Source organism: Vanessa tameamea, chromosome 11 (assembly GCF_037043105.1).
Source record: "Vanessa tameamea isolate UH-Manoa-2023 chromosome 11, ilVanTame1 primary haplotype, whole genome shotgun sequence".
Lineage (NCBI taxonomy): Eukaryota > Metazoa > Arthropoda > Insecta > Lepidoptera > Nymphalidae > Vanessa > Vanessa tameamea.
This window is the reverse complement of record NC_087319.1, coordinates 11,098,368-11,120,136: the sequence shown is the minus strand read 5'-3', so window position 1 is coordinate 11,120,136 and position 21,769 is coordinate 11,098,368. Positions and strand designations below refer to the sequence as shown.

General features: G+C 31.9%; 2 protein-coding genes across 4 annotated transcripts in view; one reads left to right on the top strand and one right to left on the bottom strand.

Annotated features, from left to right (window-relative positions):
- Positions 1 to 451: 451 nt before the first annotated feature.
- On the bottom strand, positions 452 to 2,474 carry LOC113396196 (BRCA1-A complex subunit Abraxas 1-like). The gene is made up of 3 exons (XM_026634037.2): positions 2,214 to 2,474; positions 1,140 to 2,135; positions 452 to 912 (listed from the first exon to the last, which is right to left on the bottom strand). The coding sequence occupies exons 1-3, from the start codon at positions 2,295 to 2,297 to the stop codon at positions 796 to 798; spliced, it is 1,197 nt and encodes a 398-aa protein (XP_026489822.2). The 5' UTR covers positions 2,298 to 2,474; the 3' UTR covers positions 452 to 795.
- Positions 2,475 to 2,970: 496 nt separating this feature from the next.
- LOC113396190 (cytosolic purine 5'-nucleotidase) overlaps positions 2,971 to 21,769 on the top strand; it is a 41,609-nt gene continuing 22,810 nt past the window's right edge. The window contains exons 1-2 of one of the 3 annotated variants that reach the window (XM_026634030.2): positions 2,971 to 3,165; positions 3,395 to 3,616. In XM_026634030.2, the coding sequence (XP_026489815.1) occupies positions 3,420 to 3,616 (197 nt within the window). In that variant the 5' untranslated portion in view covers positions 2,971 to 3,165; positions 3,395 to 3,419. Of the gene's footprint in view, positions 3,166 to 3,394; positions 3,617 to 5,137; positions 5,479 to 13,293; positions 13,629 to 21,769 lie in introns of those variants that run through there. The other 2 variants (XM_026634029.2, XM_026634033.2) reach the window with 2 other exon arrangements.

Below are 21,769 nucleotides of genomic sequence, written 5' to 3'. Positions count from 1 at the left end.
TGTGCATTTGTTCGATTGTGACTGACTTGTTAGTTTCATTAAATATAAGATTTCCATAAATAACAAATGTCTCCCTGTTTTTTGATTTGGTTATAATTTTGCTATCCAAATTTTCTTATGTAATTGACATGTAATGTGTGGTCTTCGATACTTATAAATTATTAATAATACACAAATAAATTGTTTATTATAAAATAATATCAAAACTTCACACAAATAAAGCTGTATTTTTATCTGTGCTTAAATAAAAAAATGTTTTGAATGGAAATATATGATGAAGGCCACCTGCCTTTACAATCAAGTCTGGAAATTACGAGAAAATTGAAGTAATTAAAACAATTATAATTACATGATGACATTTATTACAAAAATACTCTTCTAAGAGACATATTTTGAACAAAACTAATAACCACAAATCAGAGTAATTTGTATTTAAAACTAGGTTATTGTTATTTACATGATGACTTCACAATCAGCTTATTTATACACATTACAATAAAAATGAAGTAGTTCTCAATGTCACAGATTAATTTATGTAAGGATAAGAGATTAACTATATACCTTAGCTTCTGAAATATTAGATGACATATAGTGATTAAACAAATTGTAAATAGAAAACATATATTAAATACTTAATAAAATGTTCAGACATTTTAAAACAATGAACTGTACAGCAACTCTTAGAAATATTTAAAAACATGTTGATTTAAGATAATGTTAGTGATTGGTCAATAACAAAAACTGATATTAAAAACATTTATGGTAACTTTATAGTTAATCAAAATTAAGGCACTCCTAATACTCGGGTGAGCTACCACCGACACTGAGATTATCACTGATAACGATGGGTTTTTGATTATGTTTCTCTTCAACATCAAAACTTATTAAATCTTCATCATAGTTTTTGGTTTTCTGTAATCAACAAAATGCTATTGAATAGACATACATTTATAATGTTTTTCTTTTAAAAAGCTTTACAACAAAATAACATAACAAAATATATCTTATTTTAATGCATGTAAATAAATACATTTTCAACAAAAACAATAAAACTGTATTGACAGAGGTTTGTTGATATTTATTTAGCTAGGTAAAAATAGACATTTATAATGGGCATAGACAATTACAGTAATACTTACATTATCTTTTGGAGCACTTGCACTAGTAGAAGCAGAATCTGTACTTTTCTTGAGCACAGCTGCATAATTTAACGTTTGAGGTTTTGTTGAACTTGAAGGTGTTAACTCTGGGCTAATGCCTCTACTTTTAATTTCAACTTGAACTTCAGAATTGGCACTATCTGATGTAATGGTACTTTTCCTATTTAAAATAACATTTGGAATGCTGAGAATATCAACAGTCGCAGGTGTCTTTAATGCCTCGACACAAGCTTGGGCCATCTCAACATCTCTGTTTACAAATTTTTCATTCAGTATTTTATTGTATGCACCTTCTAGGTCAACAACTTGTTTATCAGCTAAAATGTTACTCATTTGTTTTATTTCCGCCTCAAGTTCTCTGATGGTGCATTCATTTTTAGCAGCAATTTTTGCTTCTTTAATAAGTCTCACATCAATTGCCTCTTGTATAACCAATATTGCATTACTACTCTGAACATTACTCTCTTTGACAATTTTATGGAATATGCAATGTGGAGACACTTTAGTAGGTTTTTTATAGCCTGCAAGTTTTTCACCCAAATTTGCTGTAACATCTTCAACATGTTCGTACATATCAAAACAGTTAATTTTACCGAATCGATATATTACTGTATGTGTTGAGCTGATCGATGATGTTTTAATAGATAAATTGCAAGAAACAAATGTTTTTCGTCCATGATACTTTTCAAAGTATTTCTGCAATCCCTTCGATATTAACTTGTCCCGGAAAGTAGGTTTAATGCTACTATTTTTTCTGTATTTGTACCATCCCACAACTTCGGTTGCTACATTGGACAATAGTTCAGAGAGCACATCTTCTTTTATTGTTCCGGTAGGTAAATAAAATAATGATACCGAAGGTAAAGGTAGAACAGTTCTTATCACTATTTGAGTGTCCAGTCTGGCATTGTCGTTTTGAGAGTCAGATATATGGTTAGTAATCTGAGAAGTCACATCACCTATGAGGAAGCCCTCCTGCAAAAAATTATAAAGTTGATTAAATAAATTTTATAACGATAAACTAAGTAACTCATGCTAAATGTATGAACTTACCTGACTGTTCACTGAATTCATACATTCGTATAATAAAAACGAGAGAGCAGTGCCATTGAGCGACACCTTTTCCGTGTAAGCCATTTGATATTAAAATATACTCATTAATTTTTAATTAACAATATTTTAACATAATTTTACGAGTATTGTAATTCTGATATTGATATTTAATTTTTGAGTCGTAAGTTTATACTTATTAGTTATTCTTATAACTTAATGACATTAGAGAAAACAGATACCTATCTAAAATTATTATAAAATGAAAGGAATGATCAGATTGCCGTTTGTAAATATACACAGCTTACCAAATTTTAGCAATTTCTTTGAAATTGTTTTAAAACTATTGATATTTTTTAATTATATTTTATTAACGTTTATTTATATTTTCTGACAGAAATAAAGAAACAAAATAAAAATAATTAGAAGAATTCAATCAGTATTAATATTTTTTTTTTCTATGATAATTTATAATTGTATGATTTTAAACAATTTCTCAATATATTACTGTCCTTTTTATCAAAAAAGGTGGTCATTTTATAATGTTAATAGAAAAAATATTCAAGGCAAATAAAACTACGTACTTAAATATTTTCATTATTACTCTGAAAATAGTATAACATACGAAAGTACCTAATTTTTATATTTTTGGTGAGCCAACAAACACACACACAACACAAATTATATTTGCCCACCCTTAACTATATTATTATCGTACTTATCGTCTATGATTGTCTATGCTATGCGACGTCCGATCCTGAAAATTTCAGTATTTTGGTAGTATCATGGTTGTTTCGTCATGCGAATTTAACAATAGAATTTGATTGAATGTAACAGTTAAATATATAACTATAATATATACAATTATACAAGTGGGATCGTAGTACTAGTGGCGGCAAACCGCTTTTTTTCTTTATTGAGATGTAATTGCAATTTATTGGATATAAATATTGCAGTAAGTGCTTTTTCTATTTTATATTTTGGTTTATTATTTCTATATTTTAAATTATAATAATAATGTCTTGAGAATATATTTAGATTTCAAACCTAATAAATCTCTTGAATATTTGTCGAGAATTAAAAATAAATAACATTGTTATGCCTTTAGTATTTATGTATACATTCTTAAGATAAGGCAACGTTATTAGAATTTATCATTTTAATATGATTTTAATTTGTTACAGCTCACGGCTATCACAGTAAAGTTTTATGTTGAGGGGAATAGGTCTCAATGTGAAAAAATTTAAAAATCAAGATTTTTTTACATTGAATATCATAGTAAACAGGTTTTATATTCGTAATAAAACATCTAATTTGCTCAATATGGATAGTTGTAAAAATAAGGAATGCTTAACTAGCCAAGATAAATTATTATCAAAGAAATATTACCGACGAGCTGAACATAGGTAAGATATTTGCACAGTTACTAATATTGACATAGTTAAATAGTGCAAGAGCTGTATGCCTTTTTTAACATTATAATATTTTATCTTTCTCGTATAGAAGTGTGTTTCAAAAGTATTTTTATAACCCATTGTATATATAATGATTTTAAATGTACTCAATCTTGGATTGTATATTTTAATCTTTATAAATGTTATTAACAAGTTTAAAGTTTATTTAAAAGAATCATAATTTTTTTATTAGTATTTTATTGCTTACCATAATAAAATGCTGATATTAAAATGAAACAGTCCATTTAATAAAGCAAAATATGTTTTAAAAGGTTTAGAAAAAACAAAGTGACCCCTTTATAAATCAAAGTGTACCATGTATTGTACATAGGTATTTTTTCCCAATTTGTTTTAGTAAATTAGAAATATAGAATTCGAATTACATTACCGACACAACACGAAAAGTTCTCACGCAATATTTTGCATTACATTGCATTGCATATTGACTTGAATTTAAACTTCAAAAAAATACAATAAAAAATTTGAAATTTATAAAATTGTAATACAATTTAGCATCAAAATATTATCTAAAATTACTTTAAATTAGTTTTAGATAAAACTGCCATGTTTAAATTATGTTTGTTAACAGTAGGATTTGTGAGTCTGGACTTAACAGAATGAGATTTCATCATTAAATGAAATATAGTCCAATTGTTCATGTTAAGTATTTTTAATGACTTTTGTTTAATAAATTCAACTTTTAAATAAATTTTATTTACAATACTAACTAAAGGCTTTACTGAATCTTAGTTAATTTATTTAAAGCTAAATTAACTGGATGTTCAGACAATTGCTTTCTACTTCTGTGTAATGATGAGGGCATTTTCAAGGTTGTGCATTTTTGATAGCTGAAGTTTTACAAATATAGGGTCAACGACATTGCAAGTCATGAAAGTTTTCGACATTGTGCTGTAGAAAGTAGATTGATGAATTGATAGATATCTTTTGTATGTTGTAAAATGTCAAATACGGTATGAGCATTATCATAAGTTCTATACACCGTACAATAACTAATTTACTGGATATTAATAATAATATTTAACAACAAAAATATAAATAATCATTCTTTTTTTAAATATGTTTTATATTACAATTTAATGGTATTCTGTTATAAACAAAATATGTAAATCTTGGAGTAGTTAATCCACTTTCACACTACCAGACTTGTAATGACCTGTCACACTGAATATTTCATAGATCTCTGCATTGCAGTACTACTTACTAGTGATACAATACATCGCTTTTAAATAGGTATTTAACATATTTCAAAACAGAGATTTGACTATAGGAATAAAAAGGAATATCTTAACCCAAGCTCTATCTCAATTCGTAATTTAAATTATAATACATATTGTAATTTTAATTGTCCGCGATAATGATTATTAAAAACATTTACATCAGATTCGAACCGTGACCCGTCAAAATGTTATCGTTTAGGATGAATAACAATTTACATGTTTAGTGAATTGTTCCACAGTAACTGCTGAACGTTAACGGCGTTCGGTTGATTTCGTATCGTGCATCGTTATTTTGTAAATTGTTATTAAAATGCCGGATGCATTTGAAATAGCTTATCCCCTGTCACCGTCACTGAGCCCGCAAGATATACGCGCGCGCGCCAATTCGTCAACGAAGCGTAAACCGGTGACGTTCCTCGCCGGCGATGTTGCTGTTGAAATACCTGATAAATCTGTTGTTGGCATTAACAAACCCTTGATGAGAAGTGACCGAACTGAAGCGGAGTTGGATACGTTCGCTGAATCTCTCACAACGATACAAAGTACATGGTTTGATAAAAGGGAACTGCAGCATAGGTGTGTATTATGTATCTCAGTCAATACATTTAGAAGATTTTTTGTAAGGGCATAGTTTTTATTTTTTTAAATATATATTGGAACGAAGTTCTTTTACGTGGCTTATAGTAGAGTGAACTGGCAGAAATCGTCGCGTGTGAAAACAGCGTTATAACTTATACCCCCTCCAGGCGACTTTTCCTTCTATTTATCTAACAAAGATAAGCTTTTTATATTTAAAAAAAATAGTGTTTTAATTTACACGCGATTATTAATAACAAGTTTTTTGTCATTTAATTATTGTCAACAGTCTGTTATTTAATATAAAGCAAAAGAAATTTCGCTCTAACCGGGTTTCCCTAGAAAATTCCTTTTTTATTTTTCCTTGTCTTTTCTGGGGTGTATCTTGTTATCAAAGAAAGTTGAGCGGAAAATATTCTACCACTGTCACTTTGAAATATTACTTAGTGTTTTAGAATGAAGATGTCTGATAAAATACTATACCAATTTTTATGAATAATAATGGAAAATAAAATTAAAGTTCTCATACATCGTTACCACTAATATATTCAAGCTATTTCGGACGTCCGCAATCACGAACAGCCCAATGGTTATTATAAATGAATACTATATACGTAGTAGTATACTATTATAATAATATAATATTATTATTATTCACTATTATAATTTCCTAACACTATATACAATTATCAATTCCTAACATTTGTGATGAACGGATATCGACCCATTAGCGTATTAGCTTATGTGACTGAGCCGTGTTCTGAGCTGTACTGTGTAACTGGATAAGCTAATCCATGGTAAGTGGCTGTGGGGCTATACTCTGTCAATATACAGTAGTATTGCAGCAGGCGATAGGCAAATGTTATTTACACTGTGTAAGTGAATAGTATTCAATATTGTAACTTTATTGGTATGATGATGGTGCGCTCCTGACCGATTTTCGCAACGGCGGTCATTCTCAAGAGACATCGGCCAATCGAATGAGACTGTGTAATGTGCACAAATGTGTGTGTGTAATTCGCCCTTTATTTCGTTACTCTCATAATCCGAGGAACAGTAATCCGACACGACCGTAGCGAGTTGAGACGACATTACGTTCATTCTGAGGCATGGGAAATTAGCTACTGAGACTTTCTTGTCTGTAAAATTCAATAACATTTTATTGGCCCAACACGGTGCTTAAATTCAGTACCTCCAGACAGTGGCATAGTCATAGCAAGTCTAATAAGTTCCGGATAAAATTCCGCACTGAGATACCATCGGGTCCTTGTTTGAAATTTACTCATGTACAACTTACGTAAATATATTACATTTATAAGAAGTTACACACAGTTTCTTACACGTTGGTGCAAGAAAACACATCAAAACAAATGACGAATAGCGTATTCCCCAAATTTGTCTTTAAGAGTTGTTTTATGTTTAATATGTTAGCATTCTATCATCATAAAGCCCTTAATGCATCCAACCGTCGATCTCTATGATAGCTACGCCACTGCCTAAAGATCTGCTGATCGCTGATCTTATGAATTAAACCACAAAATAAACAACAGTGAAAAGTTTGTCGGTTGGTGTTATATTGGTACCAAAGATATAATTCAGATGGCCAGTTTTAAATGAATAACAAGCCATCTTACATTTGCAATAACAATGATTCTTTAAATATTTTTGTATTTATTGTGATTGTACATATAATATTATTATAATAATGTGATTTATATTATGAAGTAGATATGGCAATGTAGCAATACATAGCATAACAACATACTGTTGGATTGACGTAGTTGGTACTGTAGATAATAATCCAACTTTGTTGTTGATACAGGTTTAATCGCAATTATCATTTTTATATTGAATATTATAATTATTATAACGCGTACGTTTTAAAATGTTTTTTTTTTTTTTAGCTTTTTATTTTTTTTATGACATGAACGCCTGCCTATTTCTCGTGCAATAAGTCTGCCTATATTGTTTCTATTAAAACTGCTAATTTAAAGGTCTAATGGAACTTATTTACGCCATTGTAGATTTAGTTTAAATAGTTACTACTATATAGATATATAATATAACGCAATATGAATTTTAAGACAAAACGTATTCAATGAAATTATGATTTAGCCGTTAGTGTCAACAATATGTTATTTTATATATAACTCAGTACTTAATATATGCTTCGATTTGTTAACATAAAATCAAATAATTAAAAAAAATACTATAAGGTTGCGTTTTAATAGTTTTTGTCTATGGTATGGTATATCAACTTTAAAAAAAAACACGAAACAAAAATCAATTGTCACTAACACAAATATACTTAATTGAAACATAAAATAATACGTGATCTTATATTTGCGTCTGAATAAAGTTAGGTGCTTCCATCAACTTTAAAATATTCAAAATCTACTTACTTAATCTCTTAAAGCCTTATGAGCTTTTTAGAAGCTCTATTTTCAGGTTTTAGGTGAGAGTCACCTTGTTCGTAATTTTCTTTAAGTAACTTGTTATACTTTTAAGTAACTAAAAACGGTTTGACGATATCTGTAATAATATTAAATATTTATTACCAGCATGTCAATGTTTTTATATACAATGGACGGTTTCTACTCGAATATCAAATTGTGATAGAATTTTATACACGAAGTTAAAACAATGGTTGTATGTAAAAAAAATATCTCTTTATATTCATGAATTATTACTTTAAAAAAATGCAGTCGTATTGCCATCTAATATTTCTTAAGCCGAAGTAAAGTTAGTGGTTAAACATCACAAACTGGGTTAAACATCTGGACTACAGGGTGGGAGTTCAAGTAGTTTGTTTGACCTTTTGACTGTTAGACATCGCAACTTAAGCTTAGTACATTATCTTGATTAAATAGGCCTTATTCTCGTAGTTTGCTTCCGTTTAAGAATTTACCTTTAATGTTTTAACTATTTTGTTTCTTAGTTAACGTTTTCAACTTTTGACGGACGGATACCGTTTTCTTATGCAGTTTATAGAATCCATCCATGATCATTTTTTTGTTCGATCCATGTCAAATCTGATTGTTACTTGTCAACTCAATATTTCCCAATATTTTGTCAGTTTTTATATTGTGATTTGGTTATCAAGATAATTATTGGAGTTGCGCGGTATAATTAAGCTCTTCTATTCTATTCTATTCTAACTTGAAGAAAAAAGGAAGCCCTAAAATAAATTTACAGGTCACTTTATGGGTCAGCTTTAACGCCTGAGGGCAAGTGCGCAATTATGGAATATGATTAATGGGACCCGTCAGTTTTTTCTCGCAAGTCACCGTGTATGTCTTTAGTAGATATTGTTTTCAAGACTGTTCTTGAAGTCTCAATGATCGTCCAGTTTCTTGTGCGTTATTGAGGATGAAAATTCGCGCAATTATATTAAATAAACTACGTTGGGTTTTTAAAAAATACCTATAATTGACCACAGTTTCGCTTAGAATGTTAATTGTAAGGCAATATTACTGAGTTACAATAATTATACTTATTATGTATACAATATATATACATTTTTAAATCCCTCAATGAACAATTGGAAAGTTTGAATTTCAACATTTGCAACACTGAACAGGAAAGTTGGCGTTTGATATCAATCTATCCTTGGATCCAAATTCTAATTGCCAAAGATTAAGATGTATCACCCGTCACGATATTGAAGAATTAAACCATTCTCGGAAGTATTTGATACAACAATATAAATACATTCAGGACAAAGTTTTGGTAAGATAGGAAATCCACACTTGTTACTTAAATCTGCAAATTAAATCAAAATGACTTATGGACATACAAAATGAGGAAAAGGAAATAAAATTGCAATATGCTGGATCTAGCCAATATATGTATGTCATTGGGTTTTTCTGTAAAGAAGTTCTTAATAGCGGCACGGGATGAGGAAGTTAACAGTGTTGCATTCTCTCGCCCTAGACATCAGGCACTCGCTGCTTCTCCACCTGATCGTAGTGGGGTATTCTACTACGTTTGAAAAAGTACAAAATATTGATTTTTCTAGTAAAAAGCCACAAAAAATATACTTCGGCAAAATAAACACGTTTTCTTGCCATCAAATTAAAATTTTAAACCCTTTTAATCTCGCAAAAACACTGTCATTTTGGTGACGTCACACTGATAATAACAACAGTTTTGTATGTACGACTAACATTCATTCAACGTTAACAGCTATAAATATTTGGTGTTTTTTGGATAATAATGAATTACAATCACTATCATTGGAGTGTAATGTGCAAATAATAGCATTAAAACTCCAGCAAAGTTGTTTCTCAAAATGCCAGGTGATATTAAAATGATAGATCTTTTATTTGTTTTTTTTTTTGTGCTTTAATGTATATGTTGCCTTACTGTTCATGCAGTTATCACCTGTAATTGAGGTACCACTTCTTTTATTTTTTTATTTTATGAACTGTGTGCTGTCATGTATCAGTGTGTACTTTGTTGGTGATCAAATAAATAAATAAATAAATAAATAGTTTTTGCCTATCTGACGCCACACCATGGCGGCTCCTGTTTTAGGTCACATGATATACAGACTAAAAATTACTTTTAATTTGAATATAATCAATTAATAATGCTTTATGTTGCTTTTATGACACAAAATCAAAATATTTAAGTAGGTATATACATATACATATTAATACATATATTTTAATTTTAGTCAAATTTCTTAATTTATTTTCCACTACCGAAATTACCCTGTTCCATCATATGGTTACAAAGGGAAATGATAACGTGTCTTGCGTAGTTGGCTAGTATGTAGTCCCTTAGGAATCGATCAGGAGGACATCACCATCAAACTAGATGTTGAACATCATATACTTTTGGTAATGTTCAACTCTTAATCTAATTTATGTTTGTATTATAATCTTTTTTTTTAAACACTTTCATATTTATCAGCGCGTAATACATTTTTCTGTTGGTTCAGGATTTTCTTTCGTGTTATTATGTCATTTGGATTCGTTTATGAGAACTAATCCAAATGACAACATTCCTCTAGATATTTTATCGAATCGTATCATTAAGATTCAATTAGATATATGTAGATATCGAGTGATAAAAACCTTACTAATATTGCTTACTATCTAAGTGCTAAAATAGTTAAAAATAATAAATGTTATATTGAACAGTTTATTTTATACGTTAAAGTTATACGTAAAATATAAAACACACTAACGATTTGATACAGTCAATTACACTGTATTTAAAGTAGGTATTTTAATAACCTTTTACTTAGTGGAAAAGCTTTGTGGAGGTGTGAAGCCCGTCTGGGTAGGTACCACCCAATCATAAGATATTCTACCGCCAAACAGCAAGACTTGGTATTGTTGTGTTCCGGTTTGAAGGGTGAGTGAGCCCGTGTAACTACAGCCACAAGGGACATAACATCTTCGTTCCCAAGGTTGGTGGCGCATTGGTGTAATGTAAAGAATGGTTATTATTTCTTACAGCGTCAATGTCTAAGGGCAGTGGTGGCCACCATTTACCATCAGGTGCCCATTTGCCCGTCCGCCTCCTTATTACATAAAAAAACCTACTGATTTAATATCATTACTTCTTTCAAAGAAATTTATCGAATTTAACAAGGATAGTTTGGTTTAGAGTAATAATAATACTGAAAAATATTTTTTGGTTAACGTAGCCGCACTTATGTTGCCAATTATCTATACCTACTAATATTTTAAATGCCAAAGTAACTCTTTCTGCTACATCTTCACGCTTAAACCGCAGAACTGGTTCCAGTTTGAGTTCCGGAAAGGACACAGGCTACATTTTTAATGCACCCCTGATAGGGGGTAAAATGCTAGGTAACGATTTGTGTCCTATAGGTAAAGTTTTGCAAACTTTCCGCCGATAAAACCGCAGATTAGAGCGATATGAGCTTAAAATATTTTGACGTCTAACGTTTAAAAATACATAACTATAATTTAAATTAAAAAATAAAAAGGAAATACTATTGAAAATGCGACAAGTGTGTATTCTTATTCTGCTAGCATTAAGTCAAGTAAACATTCTCAAAATTTTAACTCTGCCTTTTTGCGCGTATTTTTGGGTTTCATCGTATATGAACGACTGGGCGAAGAAACAGGAACCTCTTCCTGGTGTTCTTATTATTCTTCTCAACAGTAATTGAACTGGTTTTCGATTAATTTATCATGATTGGAGTGAATTGTTTTCCTTCGATTTTTTATTATAATAATACCCTTATTTTCAGTTTTTATTTATTTGCCACTAATAAGTCCCGTATCAGTTCTCAGCAATATTGGCAACCCTAATTTATGACGCTTATAAAGTCTTTTTGTTTAGTATTGAAAAATGTCAATCGCAAAACGACTTTTGCGACAGCGTTGGGTAAACCTGCAAAAATGTTCTATTGTTTGTTTTAAGTACATCTAAATTATGTTTTTGAAAATGTACGGTGTGCTCGGTGAGACTGGTGGGAGGACCTTCAAGGACAACTCAAACAAGCTGACAAATTACTGTCTGGCTAAACAAATTATCATACCGAACTGCCAATCTAACCATAAAAAATCACTTCAACATATTTTAAACAGTAACTTTTTAAATATTGTTATAAGAACATTATAGGTTGTACTTAATTTTAATTTAAGTATTTTTTTTTTTTTATTTTAATTCATTGCTCAATAAATAACGGAAAATTTGAATTAAAATGTATACAAGAGCACGTTTACAGCGATTATATTAAGTTTTAGTCGGTACATGTTATTATTTATCAACTGTTTGAGGCTGACTCGTGAATCAGCTGTTACACCGCGCGGTCGCGGGGAAATCGTTGTTGTGGGGGCTATGGTCGACGCTGGCGTGAACGGCGTCAGTATACGCGAACACGCTTGACGCGTCACATCGTTTGTTTCGTATTACAATTGATTATCACATTCCATATCGCGATCTTGAACGTTAAGTGTGTGTATGCCGTGTGTTTAATGGTGATTACGTTTTAGTGATAGAAATATTTCTAAGTGTTAAATTAGTTACTTATATGAATCTGTTTGACCGTACGTACGAATGTTGCGAATTCTAAACGCATTTAATAGAGTCGGATAAACAAATTCAACATATCAATTTGATATTTGCCATTTCAAAAGTTGATACGTAATTTTGTCAAGGTCATTTTTGTTTTTTGTTTAAGATTTGTAACAAGTTCCGCCTGTTTCTGATTGTCGCTTTGTTTATAAGTTTTAAATACTAATTATTTAGTTTTTTATTTCTTTTATATTTGTATAAAAATGTCTCGTTTTGTATAATGTTGAATAATAAAACTTTGACACTTATGACTCACTCATAGACGTTGCATTATTTGTTCTTGAAAACTCGAGTGAAAACAAAGGAAACTATTAATCTTGCCCGTATTTAAAACTTTGTTAACTTAGCGACTTAATGATCAGACGAGTATATTTTATTCTATTAGGCAAATACCACACATTAATCATATCTGTTATTAATTTTCTTCTTATGAGAGATAATTAAAAATCTAAATCAAGGATATCGACGATTTTCTGAGTAATTACTTGGAAGTGAGTAATACCGTCTGGCGAATTTATATTGATTACTGCGTCTCCTGGTAGATTCCCCCAGCGGTCCTGCATCCGCTCTCTAAGTTCGTTATCCATACCGATATCTATAGATATATAATCACTCTACATACCTTGTAGTTTTTTCGTATGTCATTAATATATAACACACTCGTTAACCTCATTTTTATTGGCACTTGTTAAAATTTAACGAAAATGTACTTACACGCAATACCCACATGACATACGGATGCCTTTGTCGGAGTAAATCTTTTAAACTTTAATGTAATCAAGGATATATATCTGCTCAAACGCTTCCTGTGTGTTACAATCGAAATATGTAATGATAGTTAGTTGTGCAATCTAATTTAGAATCTACCGTATATGAAGTGCATGTTGGAAAACGGATTAATAAATCAGAATTGCTAAATATATAAACGCTTCGAACGAAATTGGATTTGTAATAAAAACAGTGAGTGCAGTGAGGATGAGGTACCAGGGAGTTATGCCGAATGGAACGTCGGATTTGTTTCCCAACTCTGCGATCACGAATGGCTCATCTTATGGCAAAGGAGATAGATACACGGCGGCTCCTAATGAGTGAGTTAGATGTCTATTTTTGTTCTTGGAATATTTGTTTGTCTTAAGTCACGATATTTTCGGCGGTAAGTGGACATAGCCAAAACACGATGCGGTGTAAATCAAATGTTTTAGCGATGGTTCACGATTGGTATTTATCGATATAGCTTTAATTGAATGGCATATTTTTACTCGTACTCGTAGTCTTAGAATTGTGTTTATATTAAGTTAAGTACCTACATTAAATTGGACGTTTACCGTTATTTAAAGAAAGCGTGACAAATGTGAGTTTGTTTCGTCCAAGAAGTTTCATTTTAAAACTATATGTGAAAATTTTGCATTTAATTCCACCTTGAAATGAGACTGATCATGCCTAAAGAATCAATTTTTTTTTTCAATTTTCAATTCAATTCCTTCAAATTCTTTCTTCAATAACTATCAAAAACGATTTACATACGCGTGTATAAGCCTGTGATATTTTATCGAAGTTTGACGTTTTTTTTTTTTTTTTTCTAGTATTTTAAGGGGCCTTTATAGGCAGCCTATATGTCGGCCCCATCGTTACCCGCTAAATTAAATCAAAATTAGTTCAACAAGTATGACTAAATCAGTTTGAGAGAATCATTAACAAATTCATAGATTTTAATTGCTGAAATACTCGTAGGGTTACTAAGGATAGAATTAAAAGCACCAATATTAAACAAATTTAAATTTAGTTCATATTTTAGTGTTTCTCTCAAACTGTAAAGTTTGACGTTCCAGACGAAAGTATTTTAAGATGACTGGAAAGCGAAGATAGCTGAAGACACATTGCTATTCCTATTTGATTTGCCTCAAGATTATGATCTAACATTCAGTACAAGAAACGAGTATTTAGATACGAAATGGACATACGTCGGGGCTGTCATCTTCCTAAAGATTATTTATTAATCGGGACATTACACCTACTAGCGCCAACGTTTATATTCGTATTATCACCTGACTTGCCTTGCACTTCCAATGACATGGCAATGTTATGTTCCAATTCAGAAATAATTTTCATGTCAAGACCAAAATATCTGTTTTTCCTTTAATGCGTTATCTTATTGAAGTTAATGTAAATATTTGACGATTTTGGGTCAACGTTGTTTTCGTTTATTATAAAGGATTCTTCTTCACATCAACGTCGATATATTTTATTTATTATCGGCAAAGATACAAGATTGTTAGGAATATTAGGTATATGACTCACTTGTCTTAACCCTTTCTCTGTCCCGAGTATCACATATGAATCATATTATATATGCGTATTGTTTAGCTATTGTGTCGGCTATTCGGAAATTAAACGATAATATTTTGGTTATAATTAATATAGGTAATTCTTGCACTTGAAGAAATTAAAAATAGTTGTAATATGAAATTGTAAGGATGAGCAAATACCAGGGCAGGATGTCTTAGAGTGTAGAGGTAGAAAGATGAATATGCAGTTTATTGAGAAGTATAAGAATTGATACTTATACATTCTGGTTTCGATATACTTGGTGGTAGGGCTTTGTGCAAGCCCGTCTGGGTAGGTACCACCCACTCATCAGATATTCTACCGCCAAATAACAGTACACTGTATTGTTGTGTTCCGGTTAGAAGGGTGAGTGAGCCAGTGTAATCACAGGCACAAGGGACATAACATCTTAGTTCCCAAGGTTGGTGGCGCATAGGTGATGTAAGGAATGGTTAATATTTCTTACAGCGCCTTTGTCTATGGGCGGTGGTGACCACTTACCATCAGGTGGCCCATATGCTCGTCCGCCAACCAATGCCATAAAAAAAAAATACATACATTGTTACTTAAATAGTGAACACGATGCATTCTTTTTCAAAAAGAGGGACTTTTGGCGACACGCAAATACATATACAGGGTGTTACAACAAGAAATCAATACACAAAAATAAATACAATTATATCCGTGATCGTCTTATACGATCCACTTTCGTTTTGTAATTTCGTCGTCGTGTAATGAGCGAAACGCTCGACAACAGTACAACAACAAACAATATATATACATTATATCAAAACTGACGTGAATTTTGTATTCGTTGATTTCATGCGGGATGTGACTTCAAAGTGTATTTGTAAACATAATTAATTTATGTTTAATCCGCGATGTATACTAGAGTAACTACTGAGTGCATTGCCGACTCTTCTCGGTAGAATTTTCACTCCGAACCGATGTTTTAATTTAAATATATTAATCTTGTATACTTGGTGGTAGTTCTTTGTGTAGGTACCACCTACTCACCTTAAATTCTACCGCCAAATAGCATATAAGTATTTATATAAGTATTGTTATATACTATATAAGTATTGTTGTGTTCCGGTTTGAAGGGCGAGTGAGCTAAGTAACTACAGACACGAGGAACATAACATCGTTGTTACCAAGGTTGGTGGTGCATTGGTGATATGAGGAATGAATAATATTTCCAGTACCAACGTCTATGGACAGCGGTGACCACTTAGCATCAGATAGCTCATTTCCCAGTCTACGATATAAAGAACTCATCAATTTCAAAAACAAAATACACTTATATGTTGATTTTAATTTTGGGACAGTTTTTTAAACATATATTTAGATTATACGATATCCGGTTTATCCGCGACAAAATATATATCTATTTGAACCTGAAGTTAATATTAAAGTGAAACTTTGCTATACAATTTGTTATTGGAGTCGTACGCCTACTGCGTTGTATTCAGGTCAGAACGGTTTGTATTTACATATTTCGCTGTTCGGTACATTTTGTTCGCGGTTGTATCAGTAATGTATGGGGACTCAACTTTTAATTGATGACTGCCTAACTAACATACTTTAACATGTGCTTCCAAAGTAACTTCTTCTCTTATTTCGGTTCCCTTTAATTATAAATAAATAGTTTAATTGAACTTTATTGACATACTCTGTAATTAAAATGGTAGAAAAGAATAATCATTGAATTTCTTGCCGGTTCTTCTGGGTAGAATCTACTTTTCGAACCGGTGCAGTGGTAGCTTTACATATAGTTTAACACTGTAACATGAAGATTCAAAATTGCTTTATAATTATATAATTGAATAAAAAATATTTTGTTTTTTTATTTTATTTTTATTTAATTGAACTGTTTTCTGATTATGTCGTTATAATCGCGGTACAATGGCGTATTGAAAATAATTTAATATTACGTGGAAAATATTATGAACTGTCGAATAAAATATAATTTATCATTCATTACGTTGAATGAATGATAAATGTTATTTTATCTTTTTATTCAAATCATTGAATTATATTTAATTGTTTTTTCAGATTAGTCGTTGTTTATATGTGCAAAATTAGCTGGAATCGTTATTTGTGTGGTTGTGATACGATATTCAACGTTTCGTGTTGCGTGATCATTCTCGTTAACCGAGTCCGTAGTGATAGAAGCGATCCTGATAACGGAGTTCCGACGCGGCGCGGACGTGGCAATTGCTCACTAGGGCAGTGGCTCTCAATCCGTGGAACAATTATATTTTATCCGCGTGGAAATCACGAAACTATATGAGTTATCTTTTCATTTTCTATAATAATTAACTTTTAGTCGTGGTCAAAAATTTTAACCGACTTCAAATAGAGAAGGAGGTTATCATTCCTTTTTTTTTTATGTTTGTTACCTCGGAACACTGTTATTTATGAATAAATTTGGATTTTTTTTTGTTTGTGAACTTTTCATACTTCTCGTTTGGCGGTTATCATAGCCGAAGTTGGATCGGGATAGAATCGGAAACGTATACGTTAGTAGAATTAATCCCCTTGTCAGCGATTCAAAATCAAATCTTATGACATGTGTTCTGTGCTATAGTGTATAGTAGTATAGTTTTCCTAACTATAAAAAGATTGGGAGCCCCTGCATTAAAACTTAATTACTCTTTAGATGTAACTGATGTCGAAATTGCGTAATATTGCTCAATAATATATAAACGCGTTTTTATTTATAATGAATGATATAAAGCGGCGAATTAAAGATGAACTCAGTAGCTATTATTAACCAGCGTTGCAGAACTATCGATAATTTGACTATCGATAGTTGACCTCGAAAACTATTCAGAATATCGATAATATCGCTAGCTCTCTGTTTGCAATACTATCGATAGTATTGACACGTGACACAGAAGAAGGAGAAGCTCCAGTAGACAATCCGCACTTTTGAATGTCGCAAACGAAAGAAGTTTTCTAATATGATATTTATTTTTTTCTTTCCGTAGATTTTCCTAGGGCTCTTGAACCATCACTCATACTCATTCTCATTGTATAAAATGTGGAGTACTACTATGAAACAGACAATAGAGTTATTTTTTCAGTACTATTTTTAGATATGTTGACCTTTTACTAGTTTAGTATCACATTTGACTAACTCTAGTAACTAGCAGATAAGGTCGCGGACTCCGAGATCTTGGTCCCATCAATTTCTGGGCGGACTCTAGGCCATTAAATACTCAGTAACAACCTAGAATCAGGGAATGGGCACTGTTTACGTTCCTGTGCCTCAGAATAGTAGGTGAAGCGGTTGTTCTGTGCCCTAAATCTTTTCGGATTTCTCGTCCCATCAGATTATGAGAATAGTGTTTGCGCACACAATTTGCAATATAAGGACAGTCCTTCAATGGCAAAACTCGTGTGTGATGTATCACTAAGATTCCATGTTGAGCAATCGCCTGTAACGATCTAAGATTGAAATGGAGCATTCGCATGCAGTTAAATAATTAAATATTTTTTTAAATAAATATTGGACAACATCACATACATTACTCTGACCCCAATGTAAGTAGCTAAAGCACTTGTGTTATGGAAAATCAGAAGTAACGACGGTACCACAAACACCCAGAATCAAGACAACATAGAAATCTAATGAACTTTTTCTACATCGACTCGGCCGGGAATCGAACCCGGGACCTCGGAGTGGGGTACCCATGAAAATCGGTGCACATACTACTCGACCACGGAGTCAAGTCAGTTGTTTTTTACAATGTCGGACGAATCTGTGTAATGCTCAGATTTTCTCCAAGTATTACAAATTAACATCACAGGTAGTGCACTGTAATGATCAGTTCTTCTCATTTTCTATGCTCGGATCTGAACTGTTACACGAATGCTCCAGCTAAGCGACCACACTGATACGTCCTTCGTATTTGAAGTCTTAAGAACGGTCGCCGGGACCGAAATCGGTCAGGATTTTGTCCATTATTATAAGTTTTTTATTTTTATAATTTTTGTATTTCAAAACAGAAAGTAATATTTTATATACGCTGTTACAACTTTGAGAGCTAAGATGTTATCTCCCTTGTAGAAGTTACACTGTATCCCTCACCATTTCAACCGGAACACAACAAAACGAGGTTTTGCTGTTTGGTGACATAAACACCTTATGACTTATCTATCAACTTGGTTAAATAATTATTTACATAACAAATTATTATTCAATGTTGTGTCATAGAGTGATAAACAGGTGCCATGGCAATTATAACCGATTTTGGCTTACGATAAGCCGTTTTATAACAAATTGATCGTTTCATCATCGGATATCGTTATAATCGGTTAAATACCGATTAGAATTATAGCAGATAAATGGCAATCATAAGAATTTGACTATGTTTTTTTAAATGTTCAGAAATATTCCTGTATTGTTGTCATTATTAAGTTATGATGTTGTTTAATTATTAATCACACTATATGCTCATTATTACACTCATCCGGCATCCCCGCTCTAACATAGTCTTCTGTCGTGCTGTCAAATATCATTACATAGTATAAAACAAAGTCGCTTACCGCTGTCTGTCCCTATGTATGCTTTTGATCTTTAAAAGTACACAATGGATTTTGATGCGATTTTTTGTTATAGATTCGATTGATTCAAGAGGAAGGTTTATATGTATTTAGAGGTTTCTGAAGTGATGTCGTAAATAAACACCTTTTTTGCGCTTACATTGCAAACGCGTTTTGTATTGTCTTATGACTGAAAAACTGTGAACGTTGTAAGACATTCTGTAGTATAATTAGTATCAGCATTGCAACCGTGCGAAGCCGGGGCGGGTCGCTAGTTATACATATTCTCCAATAATGCTACATTGTTTTCAAAAATACGCTTAAGCCCTTGATGAGAGGTATAAGCTTGCACATTTCGAACACTTTCCTTTGTATTATTTTTCCTTAATATTTTTTTTTTCTATAATTCTAAAGCCTGTTTTCTACTGTTGTGTTTCTGCTTATTTATATTATGAATTTTTCGTGTTTATAAAGGATAATAATAATAAATACAAATCAAGAAAACTCACTAGTACTTATCTGAACTGGAACTTAAGATTTCCGATTAATAAATATATAGTTTTATTTGGTCTTGGTCGTCTGACTAAATACCACCGCTCTATTATCTATCCAAAGATATTCTACCGTCAAACAGCACTACTCAGTGTTTTTATATTCCTGATTGAAGGGTGAGTGAGCCAGTGTAACTACAGGCCTATGGGACATAAAATCTTAGTTACCAAGGTTGGTAGCGCATTGGCAATATAAGGATTGATTAATATTTCACAACGCCATTGTCTAGGCCTATTACTAGACTATTTGCTCATAAAAAAATATAATTTCTATTGCGTATTATATGTGCTGGTATAATTAAATAATATAAAATCACACCTGACACAATGCCGATAGTGATTCATATTCAAGTACGTTCTTTCCCATGGGCTTAACCGTAAAGTGTAATCATAGATATCTGAAGTGCAACGCGACGATAATTACGTTCCTAGTATTTATTACATACAATCTTGCGTCCTTATGAAAGTAAATATCGAACGTCGTGTTAAGAAATCAATTCATAAATCTGATTAAGTTTTGCATACATTATAAGAGCCGAGTTGGCCCAGTGGTTAGAACACGTGCATCTTAATCGATGATTTCGTTTTCAAACCCAGGCACGCAATATTGAATTTTCATGTGCTTAATTTGTGTTTATAATTCATCTCGTGCTCGGCGGTGATGGAAAACATCGTGAAGAAACCTGCATGTCTAATTTCAACGAAATTCTGCCACATGCGTATTCCACCAACCCGCATTGGAGTAGCGTGGTGGAATATGCTTCAAACCTTCTCCTCAAAGGGAGAGGAGGATTTAGCCCAGTAGTGGGAAATTTACAGGCTGCTAATGTATGTATGTAATACATTATAATATTATATTAGTCGCCTACAGGTTTTCGCGCGTTTTAGGGTTTGGACATTAGGTGTTAGGTTAACAAAAGTAGCCTCTGTCCTTCCCTGTGGTTCATGCTTGCTTCCTACCAATTTTATCAAATTCGATTCAGTGATTTGGCCAGACAGACAGAAATACAAAGTTACCTTCGCATTTATAATATAAATATAGATGGGTATCTAAACTTAGTTTCGCCCGCTGTTAGAGAGAGAGGGCAGATATTAGGTACTCTATGTCTTTTTCTGTAGCCTCATTGTATGAAAATATATAAATGTATATTCAAACTCATGATGATAGGCTTAGTAGAAGACATGAAAGCGTAACAAAGAGACATACTTACTTTCGGATTTATAATATTAGTTAGGATCCAAGTGTCAATTGTTTTGATTGGTGTTTTCCTGTGTCAAGGATGATTGAGTAATCAGTAGGGACAAAGGTTACCTATACAATTCCGGCATAGGCTCTGCCAATAATAACGTCAATATCGCAATATTTTACGGGCCGCCTAGTGATTTAAAAAGTCGTAGGTTCGATCCTGTCCTCTCGAGCTATTGTCGTCCCCACTTAAAGCAGCCCCAGTACAAACTTAAAGCTTCATTGCAAGGTTAAATAGGAATATTAGTGATTCGAAAGAATTCGAGTGTGCTGAGCCTTATATTAGTATTATTTGCGTACTTTCGTCTCCAACCAAAGAAACTTTATTCGAGTACGCTCCTAAAATATTTTAATCATCACTATACAATACTAAATTTAAATTTCTCATTGATTTAACCTAATTTAATTAAATTTTAATTAACCTAATTTAATTAATTAAACCTGATTTAATTTTTGAGAAGAACCAGCAAGAATCTCAGTAGTTATTTTGTCCACTAATTTTATATGACACATATGTACATGTGTTTTTTTTTTATGGCATTGGTTGGCGGACGAG